Genomic DNA, 19,257 nt, shown 5'->3' with positions numbered 1-19,257 from the left:
TCTTTCCCTCTCTATATCTTTTAATTTCACTTAGATGCAACTAATCAAGAACAAATGAAAAACAAATTTACGTTATTATAGTCAAAAATAGTAACAAACCAAAAAATAAATGAAGTAGGCCACTAATTAGAAGCTTTCTCACTTTGTATTAAAAAAAAAATGGTTTTTTCTTATTATCCTAAAGCTCTTAGCTGAAGTGAAAGTTGGCATGCTACCATATACTTCTACAAGACTATCAGTGCACAGAGATGGTTGTGGTAAACCACATTTATGGCAAATCTTGAAAATATCCCAGCAGCCGATATCCCCACAGCCAATAACAGACAATGCTAAAATCACCTTATTTTTATATTTTGTAGAATTAATTTTGGCCACTTTAATTCATTTAATGTGTACTGACTATGTTATGAAACAGGGATTAATCTAAGTGTTGATGGCCCAAAAATGAACAAGCTGCTGTGCCTACCCTGAAAGGGCTCAACACCTAGAACCTGGAGAAAATCATTGACAAATAAGTGCACATAAATGCATACACTGAGAAAATTACTTTAACAAAAAGAAAATGTCTGGTGTCATCTGGGTACGAAGAAATGAGTCATCAATTCTCCATGGAAAATCAGAAAAGGCTTTTCAGAAGAGGTCTCATTCTAAAATTTAAGCCCAATTTTCTTGTTGTTGTTGTTTTTGTTTTTAAGATTTTGTTTATTTACTTACTTGTTAGAGAGAGAGAGCACAAGGAGGCAGAGTGACAGGCAGAGCAGCAGAGGCAGAGGGAAAAGCAGGCTCCCCACTGAGCAAGGAGCCCAACACAGAACTCGATCCCAGTACCCTGGATCATGACCTGAGCCAAAGGCAGCGGCTTAACCAACTGAGCCACCCAGGCATCCCAAGCCCAGTTTTCTTTTTATGTAAATATTTATAGCAATAACTTCCACGCTGCATGTAAATATGACTAAAGTTACAGTACATTGTATAATTCAAATGCTAACATACATAAATTTTATAATATTTACCTTTACAAGTAGCCGATACTCTTCTCTGCCTGAGTAACCTCTCCACCATTTTTGAATAACAGTTGCTACTCTATGTAAATACCTGGGTGAAAAACAGACTTATTAGTATGCTTCCTTGAACAAGATTATTGTTTAAATTTTTTCTTAGACTGTATCTTCCACAATTCAAGAATTCAAATTCAAAGGCAAATTTTTGTGTACTTTTAAAGGGTAGAGCTATCATTCTGCAATAGAATTAAGCATTTCTAAAAGTAGAAAAAAGGGACAGAAATAAATATTCAGTATTCCTTTTGGGCTTATGATTAAATATCTTTAAATTTCAAATACTCTTCAATACTAATTCTTGGAAATATTTTTGAATGTTAAGACTATAAAACAGGTCAAAGGAACAAGAGATAAGCCAGGCAATATTGGTGTAAGTCATCATAAGTACTTTGAAGTAATTCTTGAGGTAAGGAAACACTTCCTTTTTCATGCTTATATTTCCCAGTCAATGTAAGCTAATGACAAGTTAATCTGCTGAATTAAAAAAATACTCTCTTTGTTATCATGTTCCTCATCGGTATGGGGGGGGCCAAAAGAGAAATCTCATCTTCGCATGGATCTGCAAGTCAGGATGCCACGAGCTAACAGAAGACACTAGACACTATCACGCCACTTGATCATCTGAATGAGTTATTATGTACTAGGGTTTTTCTTCTTCCACCTTATCCAGGCAATGCTTTTCAGAATTGTGAGAGACTGAAGGAAAGTCTGAGTGCTGAAGAAAAAGTGAGAGCAATTACGATAGGGAGTACAGCTTTAGTCTCTTTACAATCAGGACTGCAGCATTCTCATATCATTTGCCCTTATGCATCAACATGCTGAAGAAGACTGGAACAACTTCCTTTGTTTTATTTTATTTTGTTTTTCCTTTTTTTTTTTAAAGAATTTTTTTTTTTTTTTTTTTTTTATTTCTTCATGTAACAGAGAGAGATCACAAGTAGGCAGAGAGGCAGGCAGAGAGAGGGGGGGGGGAGCCGGATTCCCTCTGAGCAGAGAGTGCAATGTGGGGCTCGATCCCAGGACCCTGAGATCATGACCTGAGCCAAAGGCAGAGGCTTAACCCACTGAGCCACCCAGGCTCCCTGTTTTTCCTTTTTTAACAATCAGTGAATTCATTGCTATAAATAAAGTCCAGTCATTTGTCATATGCCATGGAATTCAAAGGAAAGAATCTAATCTAATTATGATATTGAGTATTTTTTAAAATTAGAGATATGGTTGATATAATTTAGTTTTTTGATATGTAAGAAAAGACCAGAAAAAGTTATTTCTTTAAAAAGGACATCATATAGGGGCTCCTGAGTGGCTCAGTGGGTTAAGCCTCTGCCTTCAGCTCAGATTATGATCTCTGGGTCCTGGGATCAAGCCCTGCATCAGCTCTCTGCTCAGCAGGGAGTCTGCTTTCCCCCTCCCCCACCCCCTGCCTGACTCTGCCTACTTGTGATCTCTCTCTGTCAAATAAATAAATAAAATCTTTTTTAAAAAAAGACATCATATAATTTATTAAATTCATTATAAGGAAAAGATTATTTGTAATCAACACTTACATGAATAAATCATATTTTCTAATGAGCGTTTTTTTATCATATATCTGACATTCCCATAACAAAATCATATACCTGATATATGCCCGAACTTGACATCCTCGAAACCAGCTCTGGATTTTAACTGCTGCATCATACTCCTTTTTCCTAAAAACATCTACAACACTAAAAAGAAATTTTTTAAAGCATTTCATTAGTGACTAATATAATTCCAAAGCAAATCAACCTGTTAAAACTTAACCTTTAATTTCTTCCAAAATTATAATTATAATTCAAATGTCATTTTTAATAAAATTAAAATACAAAATAAAGCATTTCAGAAATCATGAGCTATATTTTTAAAATTAACCTTTCTCTGAGAGGCTATGTGCTTTCAACAGCTTTACTTTTTCTTTCATTTTTGTAATCACCTATTTTGCAACTAATTAATTTACCAGTGATTCTCATAAGGAAATAAAACAACATGCATTTTTTTCATTATTTTAAAACTGTAATTACTTGAATTTCCTATTTAAATGCCACTACACATATCATGCAAGATTAAAATGCCTGCATATTTGACTCCACGCATCAGTTAACTGAACTGCCTCTAAGTAACATGAATCCATCCCAGAATGCTTATTCTAGATAGAATTCTCAGAAACTCTATTTAAGCTAAAGCAGGGGCAGGGCCATAGGCTTATAAAGACAAGAAATTCAGCTGTTAGATTTTACTGATTTACAGCAAAAACAGATCTCCATTTTAATTTTACCAGTCATTATAATTCAGCCTCCCTGTCCCTATTAGATATGATATTGCTTAAGGCAACTACTGTGTACCACAAAGTAATTTCTTTCCTAGAATGCTGGTTGGCACCTAATTAGCACTTTATGTTTGCTGAATGACTTAAAAATGGCTAACCATTTATTTCTTAATTTTGCTTTAATTCCCTCAAAATAGTGTTTCCTTTGACAGGTTATTTTTTTGTGGTTATTATATTCTAGATTAACTATATAGATTTATATGTTATAATTAGAACAGAAACAGAAGGGGGAAAAAAACCTCAAACAATGAAATTCTTAAACAATCCTATGAAGTTGGCTAAGAGTAAGAAACTAGGATGAGCAGTTACGCTGTCAGTGGCAAAAAGCTGGAGAAACAAGTAGATGGATTATAGTCCCAGATAAGCAGAAAAGAGAGTTACCTAGAAAGGACTCTAAAGGACTCAAAAAAGCAAACGGAAAACAAAAACTATGCATCCATCAGTGATCCAGATATGAAGAGAAGCAGAGAGAATTACACAAGCCGGTGATGTTAAGAGGACACTCTAGACAATTAGAAGAAATGAAAGTGCAATTATCATTGTATGTTTGTTCTACATCTAAAAATTATAGGAGAGACATGTATAAACCATATTCTTGGTTCAAATGATTGTGCTCCACATGGCAGAGAGAACAACTTGAAGTATTTCACTCCCCTGAGCCTTCTCCGACTCCCCAGACTACAGCAGGCCTTACCATTGTACACTCCAATTGCTCTTAATATTTAACACAGTCGTGTATCATGACTGATTGATAATGGTCTTTCCACTAAACTTTAAAATCTAAAAATCCACAATATTACCCCCTTTCTCCCACATGCATCCTCAGTGGCTCCAGAGGGAACTGATGTTTCTCCTAACAGTCTATGACTTACCAAAGCTGCTTTCTCCTGGGGAATAGCATGCCTATTACAGACATATTTAATCCCTGTGAAGACTGTCACACAGGAGCGTCTATCACTATACCTACTCACAACATTAAAATATTATTCCCATTTGACAAAGGAAGATACTAAGGGAGACAGAGGTATAGGGATATGTCTAAGGTCACATCTTAATAAATGTCAGAGCTGAAATTTTATCCTACATAGTTTGGCTCCAAAAGCTGGATTCTTAACCATCACTTCATGGGAAGGAAGGATAAAAATAGGAGATGGGAGGAAAGTGAAAGAGGAGGAATAAAAAGGAAGAAAAAAAAAATAAAAAGAAGAGTGCACACAAGCCATTTTCAAATATAAAATTAAAATTTTGTGTCATAGATGATCATCAGTCTCCTAAAAACAATAAAATAAACTGGGACTAAGATATGAAAAGACATCAACATCTACGGTAAAAAATCAAAAATTTCATCTTTGGGCGTTTAGTTTGACAAGTTCATTACAGATTTTGGATACTAGCTCTTTATCTGATATGTCATTTGCGAATATCTTCTCCCATTTTGTCAACTGCCTTTTGGCTTTGTTGACTGTTTCTTTTGCTGTGCAAAAGCTTTGGATCTTGATGAAGTCCCAATAGTTCATTTTTGCCCTTGCTTCTCTTGCCTTTGGCAATGTCTCCAGCAAGAAGCTGCCGCAGCTGAGGTCAACGAGATTGCTGTGTTCTCCTCAAGGATTTTTTTGATGGAGTCCTGTCTCACACTAAGGCCTTTCATCCCTTTTGAATCTATTTTTGTATGCGGAATAAGGAAATGGTCCAGTTTCATTCTTCTGCATGTGGCTGTCTAATTTTCCCAACACCATTTGTTGAAGAGACTCTTTTTTCCATTGGACATTCTTTCCTGCTTTGTCGAAGATTAGCTGACTATAGAGTTGAGGATCTATTTCTGGGCTCTCTATTCTGTTCCATTGATCTATGTGTCCGCTTTTGCCAAGTACCATACTGTCTTGATGATTACAGCTTTGTAATAGAGTTGAAGTCTGCAAAGAAGACATCCAGATGGCCAACAGACACATGAGAAAGTGCTCAACGTCATTCCGCATCAGGGAAATACAAATCAAAACTACAATGAGATATCACCTCACACAGTCAGAATGGCTAAAATTAACAAGTCATGAAATGATAGATGTTGGAGAGGATGCAGAGAAAGGGGAATCCTCCTACACTGTTGGTGGGAAGGCAAGCTGGTGCAGCCACTCTGGAAAACAGCATGGAGGTTCCTCAGAAAGTTGAAAATAGAGATACCCTATGACCCAGCAATTGCACTACTGGGTATTTACCCTAAAGATACAAATGTCGTGACCCAAAGGGGCATATGCACCCAAATGTTTATAGCAGCAATGTCCACAATAGCCAAACTATGAAAAGAACCTAGATGTCCATCAACAGATGAATGGATAAAGAAGAGGTGGTATGTGTGTGTGTGTGTGTGTGTGTGTGTGTGTGTGTATGTGTATAATGCAGCCATCAAAAGAAATGAAATCTTGCCATTTGCAATGACATGTATGGAACTAGAGGGTATTATGCTGAGCGAAATAAGTCAATCAGAGAAAGACAATTATCATATGATCTCCCTGATATGAGGAATTTGAGAGGCAGAGTGGGGGGTCTGGGGAGTAGGGAAGGAAAAAATAAAACAAGATGGGATCTGGAGGGAGACAAACCATAAGAGACTCTTAATCTCACAAAATAAACTGAGGGTTGCTGGGAGGTTGCTGGGAAGGGAAAGGTGGTTGGGTTATGGACACTGGGGAAGGTATGTGCTATGGTGAGTGCTGTGAAGTGTGTAAGCCTGACAATTCACAACCTATACCCCTGGGGCAAATACTACTTTATATGTTAATAAAAATTATTTAAAAAATCAAAAATTTCAGATATACCAGGTATGGGTGAGAATGGAGTGCAACAGGAACTCATAATATTGCTGGTAAAAAATAATTCAGCCTTTAAACACATAACAGAAATTTTTCATTTATATGAACAAAAAGCTCACAAAAGTTTAGGACGTTAAATAAGGAAAGAAAAAAGAAAGTTGAATTTTAAGAGACAGTATTTTGCAGTGTTATGGAAGTTAATAGTAACATAGCAGGAAGGGAGACCATGGTTGAGCAGTACCAATGCTGTGAAGAAGTCATGAAGACAAGGTCAGTGTTTCAAAGAGTTGCAGCATTCCAGGGAATCTTTTTTCTTTTAAAATCATATCCTAGCCAGTAAAATACGATAGTACAAAATATAAAATGTCATTATAGCAAAAATAGAAAAGATACAGTAATACAACGTCCAGTAGAGCAAGCAATTCAAAGATGATAGAGTGTGAAGAAGGAAAAAATAATTTTATTCAGTAAGGCTGATGTGAAGTGAAATTCATGATGAGACAAAACAGCTCTTTATGGGTATTTAACCTAACATTTAATATGATTATAGATCTGTTTTCCTTGTTTTTAATATACTTTATTTAAAATACTGAAAATACTTGTCATTCCTACCCCACCAAAAATCAACAAGTCTTTCAAAATAGGAGATGGGTGCCTGGGTGGCTCAGTAGGTTAAGCGTCTGCCTTCAGGTCAGATCATGATCCCAGGGGCTTGGGATCCAGCCTCCAAAGGGCTCCCTACTCAGCAAGCAGTCTGCTTCTCCCTCTGCTCCTTCCCCTGCTCATGCTCCGGCTCTCTCAATAAAATAAATAGGTAAAATATTTTTTTAAAAAGGAAGAAAAAAATATTGAAGTAAGATACACGAATATATCTAATACTTTTAAGCTAATGTATAGCTTGAACCTACTCTTCACTTATTATTGTTATTAGAAATGTGGAATAAGCAATCATATTTCCGTTTTGGCTTTGTTTTCTAATCTCTTCTGGTAATAATACTAACATGTAATACATAGTCAGGAAGAAGATTAAATTATTTCTTCTTAAACTTATGAACACCAATGTATATAAACATAAGCACAGATACACTAATAAGAACTATACATCTTAATTAAAGGGAAGTATTTTAAAAAATAACTAGTAGCTAACTTACTGCTAAGTTTTAATTTCTATGCTGTAATTCAACTTCCATACACATTTCTCTGTTGTCCTTTTTTTAACTGCTTAAAAAATGAAATTTACAGATACTTGGGTTACCATTGGGATGCTGAATACTCATATAATATGTCATGAACTGCTAGACTTTTTGTGTTTAAAATGAAAAATGTGGGTAACACTTTATTTTAATGGTATATTAATTAGTTCCAAATTACAATGAAAATCCTATAGCAGTGAATAAAATATGACATCTACATGAATTTGAAATAAATTTATTATGATCAGTATTATCACAATGAATACTAAATGAATTAATAATGATGAAAGACCAAAAGTATTACCAGGAATGTAATAAAACATTGAAAAAAGCTGCAAGTTTCCAGTCACTTTATCATCAACTAGAAATAAGTACTATAACCCCGGATAACACTATATTCATGTGTATCATTAGCTGCTGGAAATTAATTGACAATAAATAGAAAATGGAAAAAAAATGTGTAGCTAAATGTCTTTCTAGTAATGTACAAAAAATACACATTTTACGTATCAACATACTGTTTAGTTTGACCTATGTGTACTAGCTCCTGAATTAAAACTAGATTAAAAACCCAATCTTCTTTGCTTCTCATTACCATATGACTTTTAACTACTTTAGATACTAGGAATAAAATTCCAATATTAGCTGCCCTACATTGTAAAATATATTGATGTGTAAAACAGTTTTTGCTTCTCACTTCACTATTAGGTCTCAAGGATGTCAAGCTTCTTAAAGGCAGAAACTATGTTTAATCTACACTGTGTTTTAATTATCACTCATGTGCCTAATAAGAGGTCAATAACTAGTTGAAAAATATAAACTACATTTTAGAATCTAGAAGCCATGTTGTGTTTTCATTAATAGTCCTCATTATTATTATTATTATTTCACAGCTCAATGAATAATGAGTTATAAATACATATGTATTAGAGCATAAAGTAAGAATTAACATGCAGATTCATAACATATTTGCAAAGTGTTTGATTATTTACTTTTCTACCTCTTCCTTCTACCTTCTCTTCATTTCCTGAACAATTAAGTCCTAAAGAAATTGGCAGTGGGGAAGGAAACCAGGAATCTGTGCTAAAGGGTTGGGAGTGTTGGGGGATGGGCAGTCACAGCGGCTCAGCTAAGCCTGTGTAGGTAAGGTGGGCATCTATCTATATGTAGGCCTGGGCTGGGGTAAGATGTCACAATCTAAGGACAGTGTTCCCATGGACAGAAGGCCTAACTCTGGGTGTCAAGGAAAGGTGAGGAAAGCCTCCACAAGGTTGGGTGGAACAGGGAGTAAGAACCCAAGAATGATGGAAAGGGTATCCAAGCTGGGGAATGAGTGATAATCCAACATGGAGAGGTGGAGCCCATACTCCAGGAAAAGGGAATCCATAAAAGAGAGGACAGTTATGGTTACGGTGCCAGAAGTTTTGTTATATACAGAAGGATTGGTCCAATAAGTGAATATATGAAAGATAATGAGAGCCAGGTTCAGCAGCATTAGAAAAGGAACAAGATAAACTAGAGTTAATCCTGTGATGCTGGATTTGAAATGGAATTGTCAATGTAAACACATGGATTTCAATATATACATGGATGGATGGATAAATGAAGTACACATGCAGACTGAACACAAAGCATATATACACATCTTTTCTTGCTCTGTCCACTTGTGAGACCCTGAAACACCCAATAGCATAAGCATCCACTAAAAGCAGCAAGCATTCTTTGGAGAAATGGATGACTCCAGAGTTTGGGTGGGAAAAGAAAAGATGAGCCTTGAACATTTTTTGTGTGCATCGGAAAGCAAGAAAGTATTACGATCATCAGCACACAAAACAAAATCTTATAGTGGCTCCCATTGGACAAATCTAAGACAATACTAGCATGAACCTAAGTAATATAAGTAATGTTAACCCAATGAATAGGAACCTATGAGTCCATAATAGTATGCATAATAAATAAATTGAAAAATTAATGAGGAATGGAATACATACACAGTTTCAAATCACCTACTTTTGAAAATACCTACTAATTACAAAGGGGAAAAAAAGAGACCATAACAGTAGAGAAGTCTAGCTGAAACTATCTTAGTCAATAATCCAAATAGTTACCATCAGTAATGGGACAAATCAAAATTATGCAGTATCTGGTAGGATGCATTAAAAAAGATTACAGGACCACTTCTGCGACATTTCTGCCAAAGATACATAAGCTGAATCTAATCAAGAAGAAAAAAATCAGACAAACCCAAATTGAGTGAACTTTTACAAAATAATTGATCTGTGATTTTCAAAAATAAGGTGGTTATGAAAATCAAAGAAAAACTGAGAAAATGTTCCATATTAAAGTTAACTAAAGAGATAAGATACATATAATCCTTTTGCTATAAAGAACATTAGTCAAACAATTGGCAAATCTTGAATGGAATCTGGAGATCAGATGGCAGAAATGTATCAATGTTAATTTCTTGATTTTGATGGTGGAATTTTTTGGTTATACAATGTCCTTAAGTGAAAGAATGGGGGGATGGGGGGCAATGGGTCATGAGGTTGCAACTTACCCTCATATGATTTGTGAAAAAACAAAAACAAAAACAAAACTTCTGTACTGTATTGCAACTTCTTTAAGTTTCAGATTATTTCAGAATTTTTAAATATATATGTATGTATATATATGTACATATGTGTATACATACACAAAAGAATGGCATCTCAGAACTTTTATTTTATTCAAATAGTTTTAGAATTTAAAGTAATTTTGACATTTAAAGTAAACTAAAGATAGGAAAATGATCATGCATAAGGACATTTGTAATGATAAAGAGGTTAATTAAGAAAATGTAATAATCCTAAATGAGTATGCACCTAATAACCTAATAACAGTGCTTCAAAATATGTGAAACAAAACCTGACAAAACTGAAAGGAGAAAGAACAAATTCAAAATAACAGTTAGATATTTCAACATGTCTCTCTGAATAGGTGACAGGACAACTATACAAGAAATCGATAGTAATATAGAAGACCTGAACAACACTATCAACCAATTTGAAGCTAATCAATTTCTAAAGAACACTCTACCCAACAATATCTATCTAAGGTCTTACCTAAGGTCTTCAAGTTCACTAATGTTTTATTTACAGGATTTTAATCTGATATTAAGTCCATCTGAATTTTTTGTTTCAGATCATCTGTTCTGTGTCTCTAAAAGTTTCATCTGCTTCTTATTTCCATTTCACTCCTCAATATGCTTATATTTTCCCTAAAGTCCTTAAGAGTGTTTTGAGAGCTATTTAAAACTCATTGTAGGCTAATTCTATCAGCTTTGTATTTCCAGGTCTGTTTCTATTAATCAATTTTTTTTCTTCCTCGTTATAGGTCATGGTTTGCTACATTTTTGTCATACTACTAATTTAGAAATAGATGCTGGACAATATGAATGCTAAGCTGTTGAGTTTGAATTTTGCTCAGAAATTACTGCCAGTCATAAAACTGGAGTAATTGTCTAGATAGACTCATTTGTTTCCTTTCAGCAAGAGATCATAATCCTACATTGTCTGTTGCAACACAATGTCTAAAAATAATTTTTCACCTATTTTGTTCACTTTTCTGATTTTTCACAGTGGCAAGCCAAGTTTTCTACCCACTACATCTTCATGACCACTTAATTTGTATGTTGAATTTTATGTTTGCAAAATAAAATTTTTGTCTCAGAATATTTTTTCCTTATTTACTATTTATTTATAACTAATACACGAATACCCAATACACAACATAAAATTTTAAACGGTACAGAAAAATATAGAGAAAAATATTAAGATACCATTTCAACCTTCCTTATCCTCCAAGTCTTAAAAAATCTGAACACTATTAACAGTTTGTTATCTATGATTTCATATACTGTGTCTCTCTGCATAAATACATAAAAATTTCATACTAAATGTACTACGTATTTTTCTATGACCTATTTTTTAACCTTAATCTGTCTGTCTTGGGGGGGGGGGGCGTTTGTCATTATATATAAAAAGCTTCACTTTTAAACTGCTACTTAATATTCCATCATGTGTATAAGCCTTAATTTATTTAATCAGATTAGTTACAAATACACACAAGGTATTTTCAGGTTGCTGTGTTTTTTTCCTATTAGAAATAATGCTTTTAAAAAAAAGAATGCTTTAATGAACACCTTTATACATAACCCTGTACATAAATACCTTTGTGCACAAATTGTGTACACAAGAGATTTCTACAAGTCAACAAAGTGACATGCATTTGATAAATTACTATAAATTTAATTGTTTTTGTAGTTTTAAATCACAATTGCTTGTTACTATTATATAAAAAAGACAACTGCTTTTTGTGTATTGGGTATTGTGTCTTACAGCCTTGCTAAATTCACTTATTTCTAGATCTTTTTTGTAGGTAGCTTAGTTTTCTTTTTTTTTTTTTCTTTAATTTTTTTTTTAAGATTTTATTTATTTATTTGTGAGAGAGCGAAAGCATGAGAGAGGACAGGTCAGAAGGAGAACCAGACTCCCCGCTGAGCGGGGATTCCCCCCAGGACCCCCCACCCACCATGTGGGACTTGATCCTAGGACTCCAGGATCACGACCTGAGCCTAAGGCAGTTGCTTAACCAACTGGGCCACCCAGGCTCCCCCATAGCTTAGTTTCCTACACACACAATCATGTTATCAGTGAATAAAGCCAATTTTGCTTCTTCCTTTGCAATTTTTAAAACTTAATTTGTCTTGCAATATTTAAAACCAGGAAAGAAAGTATGCAATGTTCAATTAAGGGTTAGAGACAATTTCTATACTAAGAGCTAAGCCCCTCTCTCACATGATATATGCACATAAACACAACTGCACAGTGAAGAAAAATATAATAAAATTTCTAAAATATTAGTAGTAAACACAGAATATTTTCTTATAACCATGGGTTGAGAAAAAATTATTCCAAGAGAGGTAAAATCCCTGAAGTAAAAAAAAAAAAAAAACAGTTTGACAACTTTGGCTTCATAAAACTTTAAAAACTGAAAGATACTATGGCAAGCAGTACTCTAAACTTGAAACATGCAGCACTGTCTTTGGGAGTGGGTGATGGGAGAGACTGTGGGGAGTTCTGGGGTCACTAAAGAGACTGGCCTCCAGACTAATTGTTATTATCACAGAGGCTGGAAGAGTGAGGAGGAAACTGGGGTTACAAGCTGCATAAGGAATGACCTGCATTACTAGTAGTGAGACAATTAGCAAGACTATTGCTGTAAAACTGGGAAGGTACAATGTATTGATGAATTTTTGAACTTGCTCAAGGAGGTATTTAGGAAGCAAACTGCAAGTGCCTCTTGGATTAACTGCATAGAATTTGGGGTATCCCATAAATCTCAGTTAACAGTGTTCATCTAGGTTTAACTATCAATACTACACGTATAATTGTTCATTACTGTTTCTATTATTTCTTTTGCTCTTCTTCCCCTATCTTGAGATCTCTGTTCTAATTTAATACTCACTTGATTTCAGAGTGTGTTTTTTAATCCATTTCCTCAGATAAAAGTATATGCATGACAGAACTCTTGAGTCTTTATGTATCTGAAAATGTCTTTCTTTCATCAAAAAAAAAAAAAAAAAAAAGAAGTGAGGGGGCGTCTGGGTAGCTCCCTAGCAGGTTTAACCCAGTGGGTTAAAGCCTCTGCCTTCGGCTCGGGTCATGATCTCAGGGTCCTGGGATCGAGCCCCGCATCGGGCTCTCTGCTCAGTTGGGGAGCCTGCTTCCTCCTCTCTCTCTGCCTGCTTCTCTGCCTCCTTGTGATCTCTGTCTGTCAAATAAGTAAATAAAATCTTTAAAAAAAAAATAAAAAGAAGTGATTAAGATCTTTGCTGGGTTAGATTTTTCAGATATTGCTTGAATAATGAGGAACTGCTGTCCTTCTCTCTTCTACATCCCTGTATTGCACAGGAGCCATTCGATGCTTCTCTCTTCCTTGGCAAATAACTTTATTCTTTTCTGTCTTAGATTAGGAGCTTATATAATTTTTTTCTGTATCCTTGAAATTTTGCCAGGTAATATCTAAAAACTGTCTTAAAATAACATCCTGTCTGGTACTCAGAGTCCTTTCCATTCAAAGCCATACTTTTTCTTCAGTTTAGGAATGTTTTCTTTGATTATTTCTTCATTATGAATTTGTCCTTTTCCCCCTACTCTCCCCAGTTCTGCCGTGACTACCATTCACATACTAAATCCCCTGGATATGTCCTCCGTGTTGCTTTCCTAAAACATTTACATTTCAAGTAGTGACTATTTTTAAATTCATTTATTATATTTTTAACTGAAAATATTTTCTTAAAAATTAGTCATAACTTTTTTCCTTTATTTTTATTTCTGTAAAACTTCTCATTACATTTATATTAAAGTTTACCCCAGTGTAAACCATTAATTCTGACTGTACAGTAGCCTCCTGTTCTGGTTTCTTGGCTTAATATCCTTCCACCAAATGAACATTACTTTGAATGGCCTGTGGAATTTTTCTCTATTTGAATCTCATTTTCCTTTTCTCAGGCAAAAAGGGAATAAATACATAATTTGTAAGGATGTTTAAGAATTAAATGATAGACCTGTACAAAGTTCCTTTTCTACACTTTTTTTTTTTTTTTTTTTTTGCAAAACGGGGCCTCACAGGAACTCTTGTGAGAAATGTAGATTCTCTCACTGTAACTGAGACCCACTGAATCAGAATCTATATTTTAACAACATCCTTAAGCGATTCTAATGAACACTACAGTTTACAGAGAGCTGATCTAGTGAATAACACATGAGAAATAATAATAATTTCTTAAACCACCTGTGTCCTTTTTTCATGTATTAATATTTTATATCTTTTTTGTCCCCAAATTTATCAATACCCTGGTGTTGTTTTAACTAGGGAAACTTTGGAACTCTGATTCCTTCATGATTTTTAGAGACTTTCCTTTATATTGAAACTATTACTACTACTAATAATAAATGAAATGTAAGGAATGCCAGCCTATTCTCATCATGGCCTTCTCATAGCTCTTACCTTTTCTCCAAGTAACCTCCAATTGGGGGGAAATGTTCCCAGTGTCAAAACCAAGATGGGGACAAAAGTTTACACTGAAATCTGCAGGAAAAAAAATCATGTCTATTTGCATGTCTAAGGCATTTCACCAGCCTTTTTTTAAGAACAGTGTTCTTGAGCTCTAAAAGTAGAGTTTAATATATTAACATGTAACATTGTGATAACCAAATGAAGTATTATATGAAAAACTTCCTAGTAAAATTCCCAGCATATAATCAGTGCTCAAGAAATGTTAGTTGTTTCACTTTCATTCATCCTTACTCTGTTGTAATTACTTTTTTAAATGCCTATATTCTACATGAGGCTGTGAACATCAGGAGGGACGCAGCTTACTTCTTTATATAGGCAGGTCATGAATACAGGACACATCCTTTAAGGGAATGCTCAATAAGTGGTTAAGGTGTTTATCTGTAATTACAGTAAGAGATAATAAGTAATTTCCACCTTTAGCAATTTTTAGTAGTTTACTTAAACCAAGACTAATGACTGATTCAAAGACTTATGTATGGAATTACTAAAGAATCACTGTGCGTCTATCATGAATGAGGAATTACGATAGACACTAGAAACCTAAATGATAAGCAAAAAACGACACTCCCCACTTCTAGTTTAAGAGGCAAAGATAGATATGCCCAAACAGAATGTAAAACGGAATTGCGATTAGTACTCTAAGAGATCCGCAGTGCCGGAAGAATGCGGTCAGAGAGATAAATGTTAGACTAAGAACAGCTCAGGAAAATCCCGTCGGATGGACCCATTTTTCCTGGGTCTGCCATCTCCCTATAGTCTACCATTATCTAACTGACTTATACGGTTTCTCTTAAGTTGGAAAAAATCCCCGGAGGCATTGCTTCCAGAAAGCCGTGGTCAAAACAAAACTCTTCCCGGAGGAAGAAGGTTGGGTGTAGAGAGATGGATAAGGCTACCAGTATCTTCCTTACTCCTCTACTAATGGTTAACATATTGATACTGATAATCTCGTTAGAAAAGTTTAGATACTGTCCCTTTGGGAAGACCCGAGAGTCCTTACAACAGTTGAGTTCAGTATTTGTGAAATAATGGAGGCTGAGTTCAATATCTGTGAAATAATGGAGGCTCCAATCCCCAGGGGGAAAACACACACACACACACACACACACACACACACACCCCACCCCACCCCACCCCCATCCAGCTAGGGAGCCTGGATGCTCCCCTCAGGCTATTAAAACTTCAACAGGGGTGCGCCTAGGTGGCTCAGTGGGTTAAAGCCTCTGCCTTTGGCTCGGGTCATGATCCCAGGGTCCTGGGATCGAGTCCCGCATCGGGCTCTCTGCTCAGCGGGGAGCCTGTTTCCTCCTCTCTCTCTGCCTGCTTCTCTGCCTACTTGTGATCTCTGTCTGTCAAATAAAAAACAAAAAATAAAAAACAAAAGAACACTGATCCCACCTCGCTGTGCTTTAAAAAAACAAACAAACAAACAAACAAACAAAAAACCACTTCAACAGGGAGGACACTGGTTTCATCAAACTGTGGAGTGATGATGTCAAAGAAACACTTTATTCTAGTTTTCTCTCTACTGGGCTCTTTCTTAAATGCTCTCACGCTGGGAACGCTGTCCCGCCCCGACTCCCGTCTAGACTCTCCCTGAACCGCAACCCTACTTTTCAACTTGGGAGTAAGTTTCAGGCCAACAAACGAAGGGGAGAAGTGGGTGGTATTTACTGATTCGGGAATTTTGTTAACAGGAAACTGCTCCTGAGGAACACCTGGCCGGGGTGATGACAGCCCTCTGCGCCGTACCCCGGCTGACGCCTCACCTGTTCCTGTAGTAGTACTGCTGTGCCACGAACGTCGACCGAGCCTGCAGCCGAGCTAACGTGGCCATCGCCTCCAGGCGTCTGCCTCCGCCCGGGTGTTGCTATCGGTCTCCACGGCAACCGGGTGAAACCATAAAGCCAGTCCCGGGGGGGGGGGGGTTCAACTTTTCGTTTATCCCACTTTTATTTTCCACTCCGTTTCAGTTAGCAGAACACTAGCCAGGAAATTAAGACATTGTGCGTAGGAAGGTCCCTGGGATTCGCCTCTCTCTTTTCTGTGAGTAAAAGGAGGCGATTCGAGGCGCGGAGGGCGGTGTGGGGAGGCGAGGTCATGGTTGCTCCGGGCTTCCGGTTTCCGCCTCCCGTCGGCTTCCGGAAGCTCAGCTCAAAATGCTGAACTGCTTCTGGAAGTCTCTGGTGCGGGGCTAGTTGGAGTCTGTTCTCGGGCCTGAGCCTCGAGGCCAGGCTCCTGGGTGTCGTTAATGTTCGGGGCCGCCGGGCGCCAACCGATCGGAGCTCCAGCCGCCGGGAACCGCTGGTGAGGCTGGCGGCCCTGGGGATGGGAGATCAGGAACGGGTGTGATGGCCGGAGGCCGCCGGACCTGGGATGGCAGGGGGGGAGGGAGTGGGGATGGGTGAGCTGAGGACACTTAGGCCTTGCTGTGGCTCCTGCCTGGGATGGAAGCGATTTGAGGAAGGCGTGGAGCTGTGTGCGCTCAAGATTTGTGAAGGGACACAGCGAACGTTTGCTGATTGCCTGACACTCCACGGGGTTTGGGGAGTAGAGGTCTCCGTACTTTGAGAGCCGTTCATTTCTTCGTTGATTGTTGACCAGGCTAGGGACCGAAGAATTTCCCTGGATACAGGCCTTAGTCCCTCACTTCCCGTTTTTAATTTGCCAGATTATACCAGGTGTCCTGGAAGATCAAATCCCGGTATTCTAGAGTTCTGGAACTTGAGTACTGGAAGAGACCTCTTCGCACACTCCCGTTTCTTTCTTTTTTTTCCCAGTGGGAGTGACCTACCTGTTTCTGCTCCTTGAACGTTCCATTTAGTTCAGATGAGATGTGTGTGTTCCCTAAGAACATATAAATGCCAGGATTTGGTTAGGGGTTTGACCGTGCCTTGCGGTACCACATCACTAGTACCAGTTTGGAATAATTGCTTTGACTTTTCAAAGTGCATTCACAAATTAACGTGCTTTTTCTTTAGGACAGTCCTGTGATAGGAGATTGTGACGAGCACAGAGCATTTCAATGAGTTGCCCCCAATTGCCGTGCCTGTTCTGGAGCTAGAAGCTGGGTTTTGGATTTCTGTTTGAGAACTCTAGGATGCCAGCCCTGTTCTTTCAAGTATAGATAGAACAAGCAGTCAAACAAATAAGGCAAATTTCCTACTGACAATGTCAAACACGAAGGATTGAAAAGCAGGTGAACTGTGGCTGAAAAAACGTATGTCCATTCTTAGATTCTCCAGTGAATGAGACCAGGAGACCATGAGGGGTTATAGTAGTCTGTGTTCTCAAAGATTTTCTTTGCATCACTTATTGCTAAAAGTTAAGACTATCTTGCCTGAAATGTTTTGAATGAGGTTAAATCATTCTGTGTAGTTCCTCTCACAGTGGGGATAGATTTGGTCATACTTTTAAATTCTCACATTTTCCAGGGAGAAAGCAGGGAGTAGTTTTTTTAAATGAGCTATATTTTTTTAATGTTGTCATATGGCATTAGCATAAAATAAAACCCTTCTCACGTGTTTAGTATTTTTAGTTTTGACAGTTGTATATACTGTGTACTCACCACGCAAAACAAGATACAAGACATTTCCATTACCCCAGACAGAATTCCCTGTCCAGTAATCTAGGAGGTACCTTTCTTAATGTTCACCATTCAGTCAATACCTTGTTAAGGGAGCAAGACAAAATGTGCTGTATAGATTGGTCTGCTCTTGCTGTGGTGATACTGATTTGTAGGATAGATGATTATTTAATTAAAAAGTATGACTTCCTCTCCCTTTCACCTTCTATGCAAATTATAGTTAGGTACCTCCTTAGGATACAGAGAAACACCATCCTTCAATTGTTTTAAAGTGCTTATCTTATTTTCAATTACCAGTATAGAATTCATTCATTCTTGTGGCATCAGAGTCTAACATAGCGCCTAGCGCCTAATCAGTGTTTCTGAATGAAATTCTTAAATATCATGCCTGATTTGCTAGAAAAAACACTTTGCAGAAAACTGGTACCTTGATTTTTCTAGTTTATCTGTACAACCATCCCATTAATTGGGAATTTCTCAATCGAATTTTCTTTTATTCCTTCATTGATTAGACATTTACCATACTATGAGTGTATGTTTTATCCCAGTTATGAAATCCCAGTGCCACTAGGGATGCTACTACTGAATCATTACTCCTTTTTTTTTTTTTTTTTAAAGATTTATCTATTTATTTGACAGACAGAGATCACAAGTAGGCAGAGAGGCAGGCAGAGAGAGAGGGAGAAGCAGGCTCCCTGCTGAGCAGAGAGCCCGATGCGGGGCTTGATCCCAGGACCCTGGGATCGTGACCTGAGCTGAAGGCAGAGGCTTAACCCACTGAGCCACCCAGGCGCCCCCTGAGTCATTACTTGATGCCAGGTTTTATGGACGTATATCTCATGTAAATCTTCTGAGATGGATGCTATCCGGTTTTTTTTGCATTTTAGAAATGATGGAACAGGAGCAAATATAGTTTGAATAACTAGACCAAATACCATATTTGCAGCATGATTCCGGTATATCTAAAAACAATTCTTTTTTTTTTTTTTTTTTTTAAAGATTTTATTTAATTAACAGAGATCACAAGTAGACGGAGAGGCAGGCAGAGAGAGAGAGAGAAGCAGGCTCCCTGCTGAGCAGAGAGGCCGATGCGGGACTCCATCCCAGGACCCTGAGATCATGACCTGAGCCGAAGGCAGCGGCTTAA

General features: G+C 37.1%; 2 protein-coding genes across 4 annotated transcripts in view; one reads left to right on the top strand and one right to left on the bottom strand.

Moving 5' to 3' along the window:
* SPATA17 (spermatogenesis associated 17) overlaps positions 1–16,588 on the bottom strand; it is a 178,562-nt gene extending 161,974 nt beyond the window's left edge. The window contains exons 1-3 of one of the 2 annotated variants that reach the window (XM_059414112.1): positions 16,294–16,588; positions 2,678–2,767; positions 1,014–1,095 (exon numbers count right to left, since the gene is read on the bottom strand). In XM_059414112.1, coding sequence (XP_059270095.1) covers positions 1,014–1,095; positions 2,678–2,767; positions 16,294–16,361 — 240 coding nt within the window. In that variant the 5' untranslated portion in view covers positions 16,362–16,588. The remainder of the gene's footprint in view (positions 1–1,013; positions 1,096–2,677; positions 2,768–16,293) is intronic. The other variant, XM_059414111.1, reaches the window with a different exon arrangement.
* Positions 16,589–16,654: 66 nt separating this feature from the next.
* Positions 16,655–19,257, top strand: part of GPATCH2 (G-patch domain containing 2) — a 172,934-nt gene continuing 170,331 nt past the window's right edge. For both annotated transcript variants that reach the window (XM_059413345.1, XM_059413347.1), the window contains exon 1: positions 16,655–16,831. In XM_059413345.1, coding sequence (XP_059269328.1) covers positions 16,776–16,831 — 56 coding nt within the window. In that variant the 5' untranslated portion in view covers positions 16,655–16,775. The remainder of the gene's footprint in view (positions 16,832–19,257) is intronic.

This window comes from Mustela nigripes, chromosome 10 (assembly GCF_022355385.1).
Source record: "Mustela nigripes isolate SB6536 chromosome 10, MUSNIG.SB6536, whole genome shotgun sequence".
Classification (NCBI taxonomy): domain Eukaryota; kingdom Metazoa; phylum Chordata; class Mammalia; order Carnivora; family Mustelidae; genus Mustela; species Mustela nigripes.
Note: the sequence above shows the minus strand (reverse complement) of the source record. Positions and strands in the feature narration are given on the sequence as shown.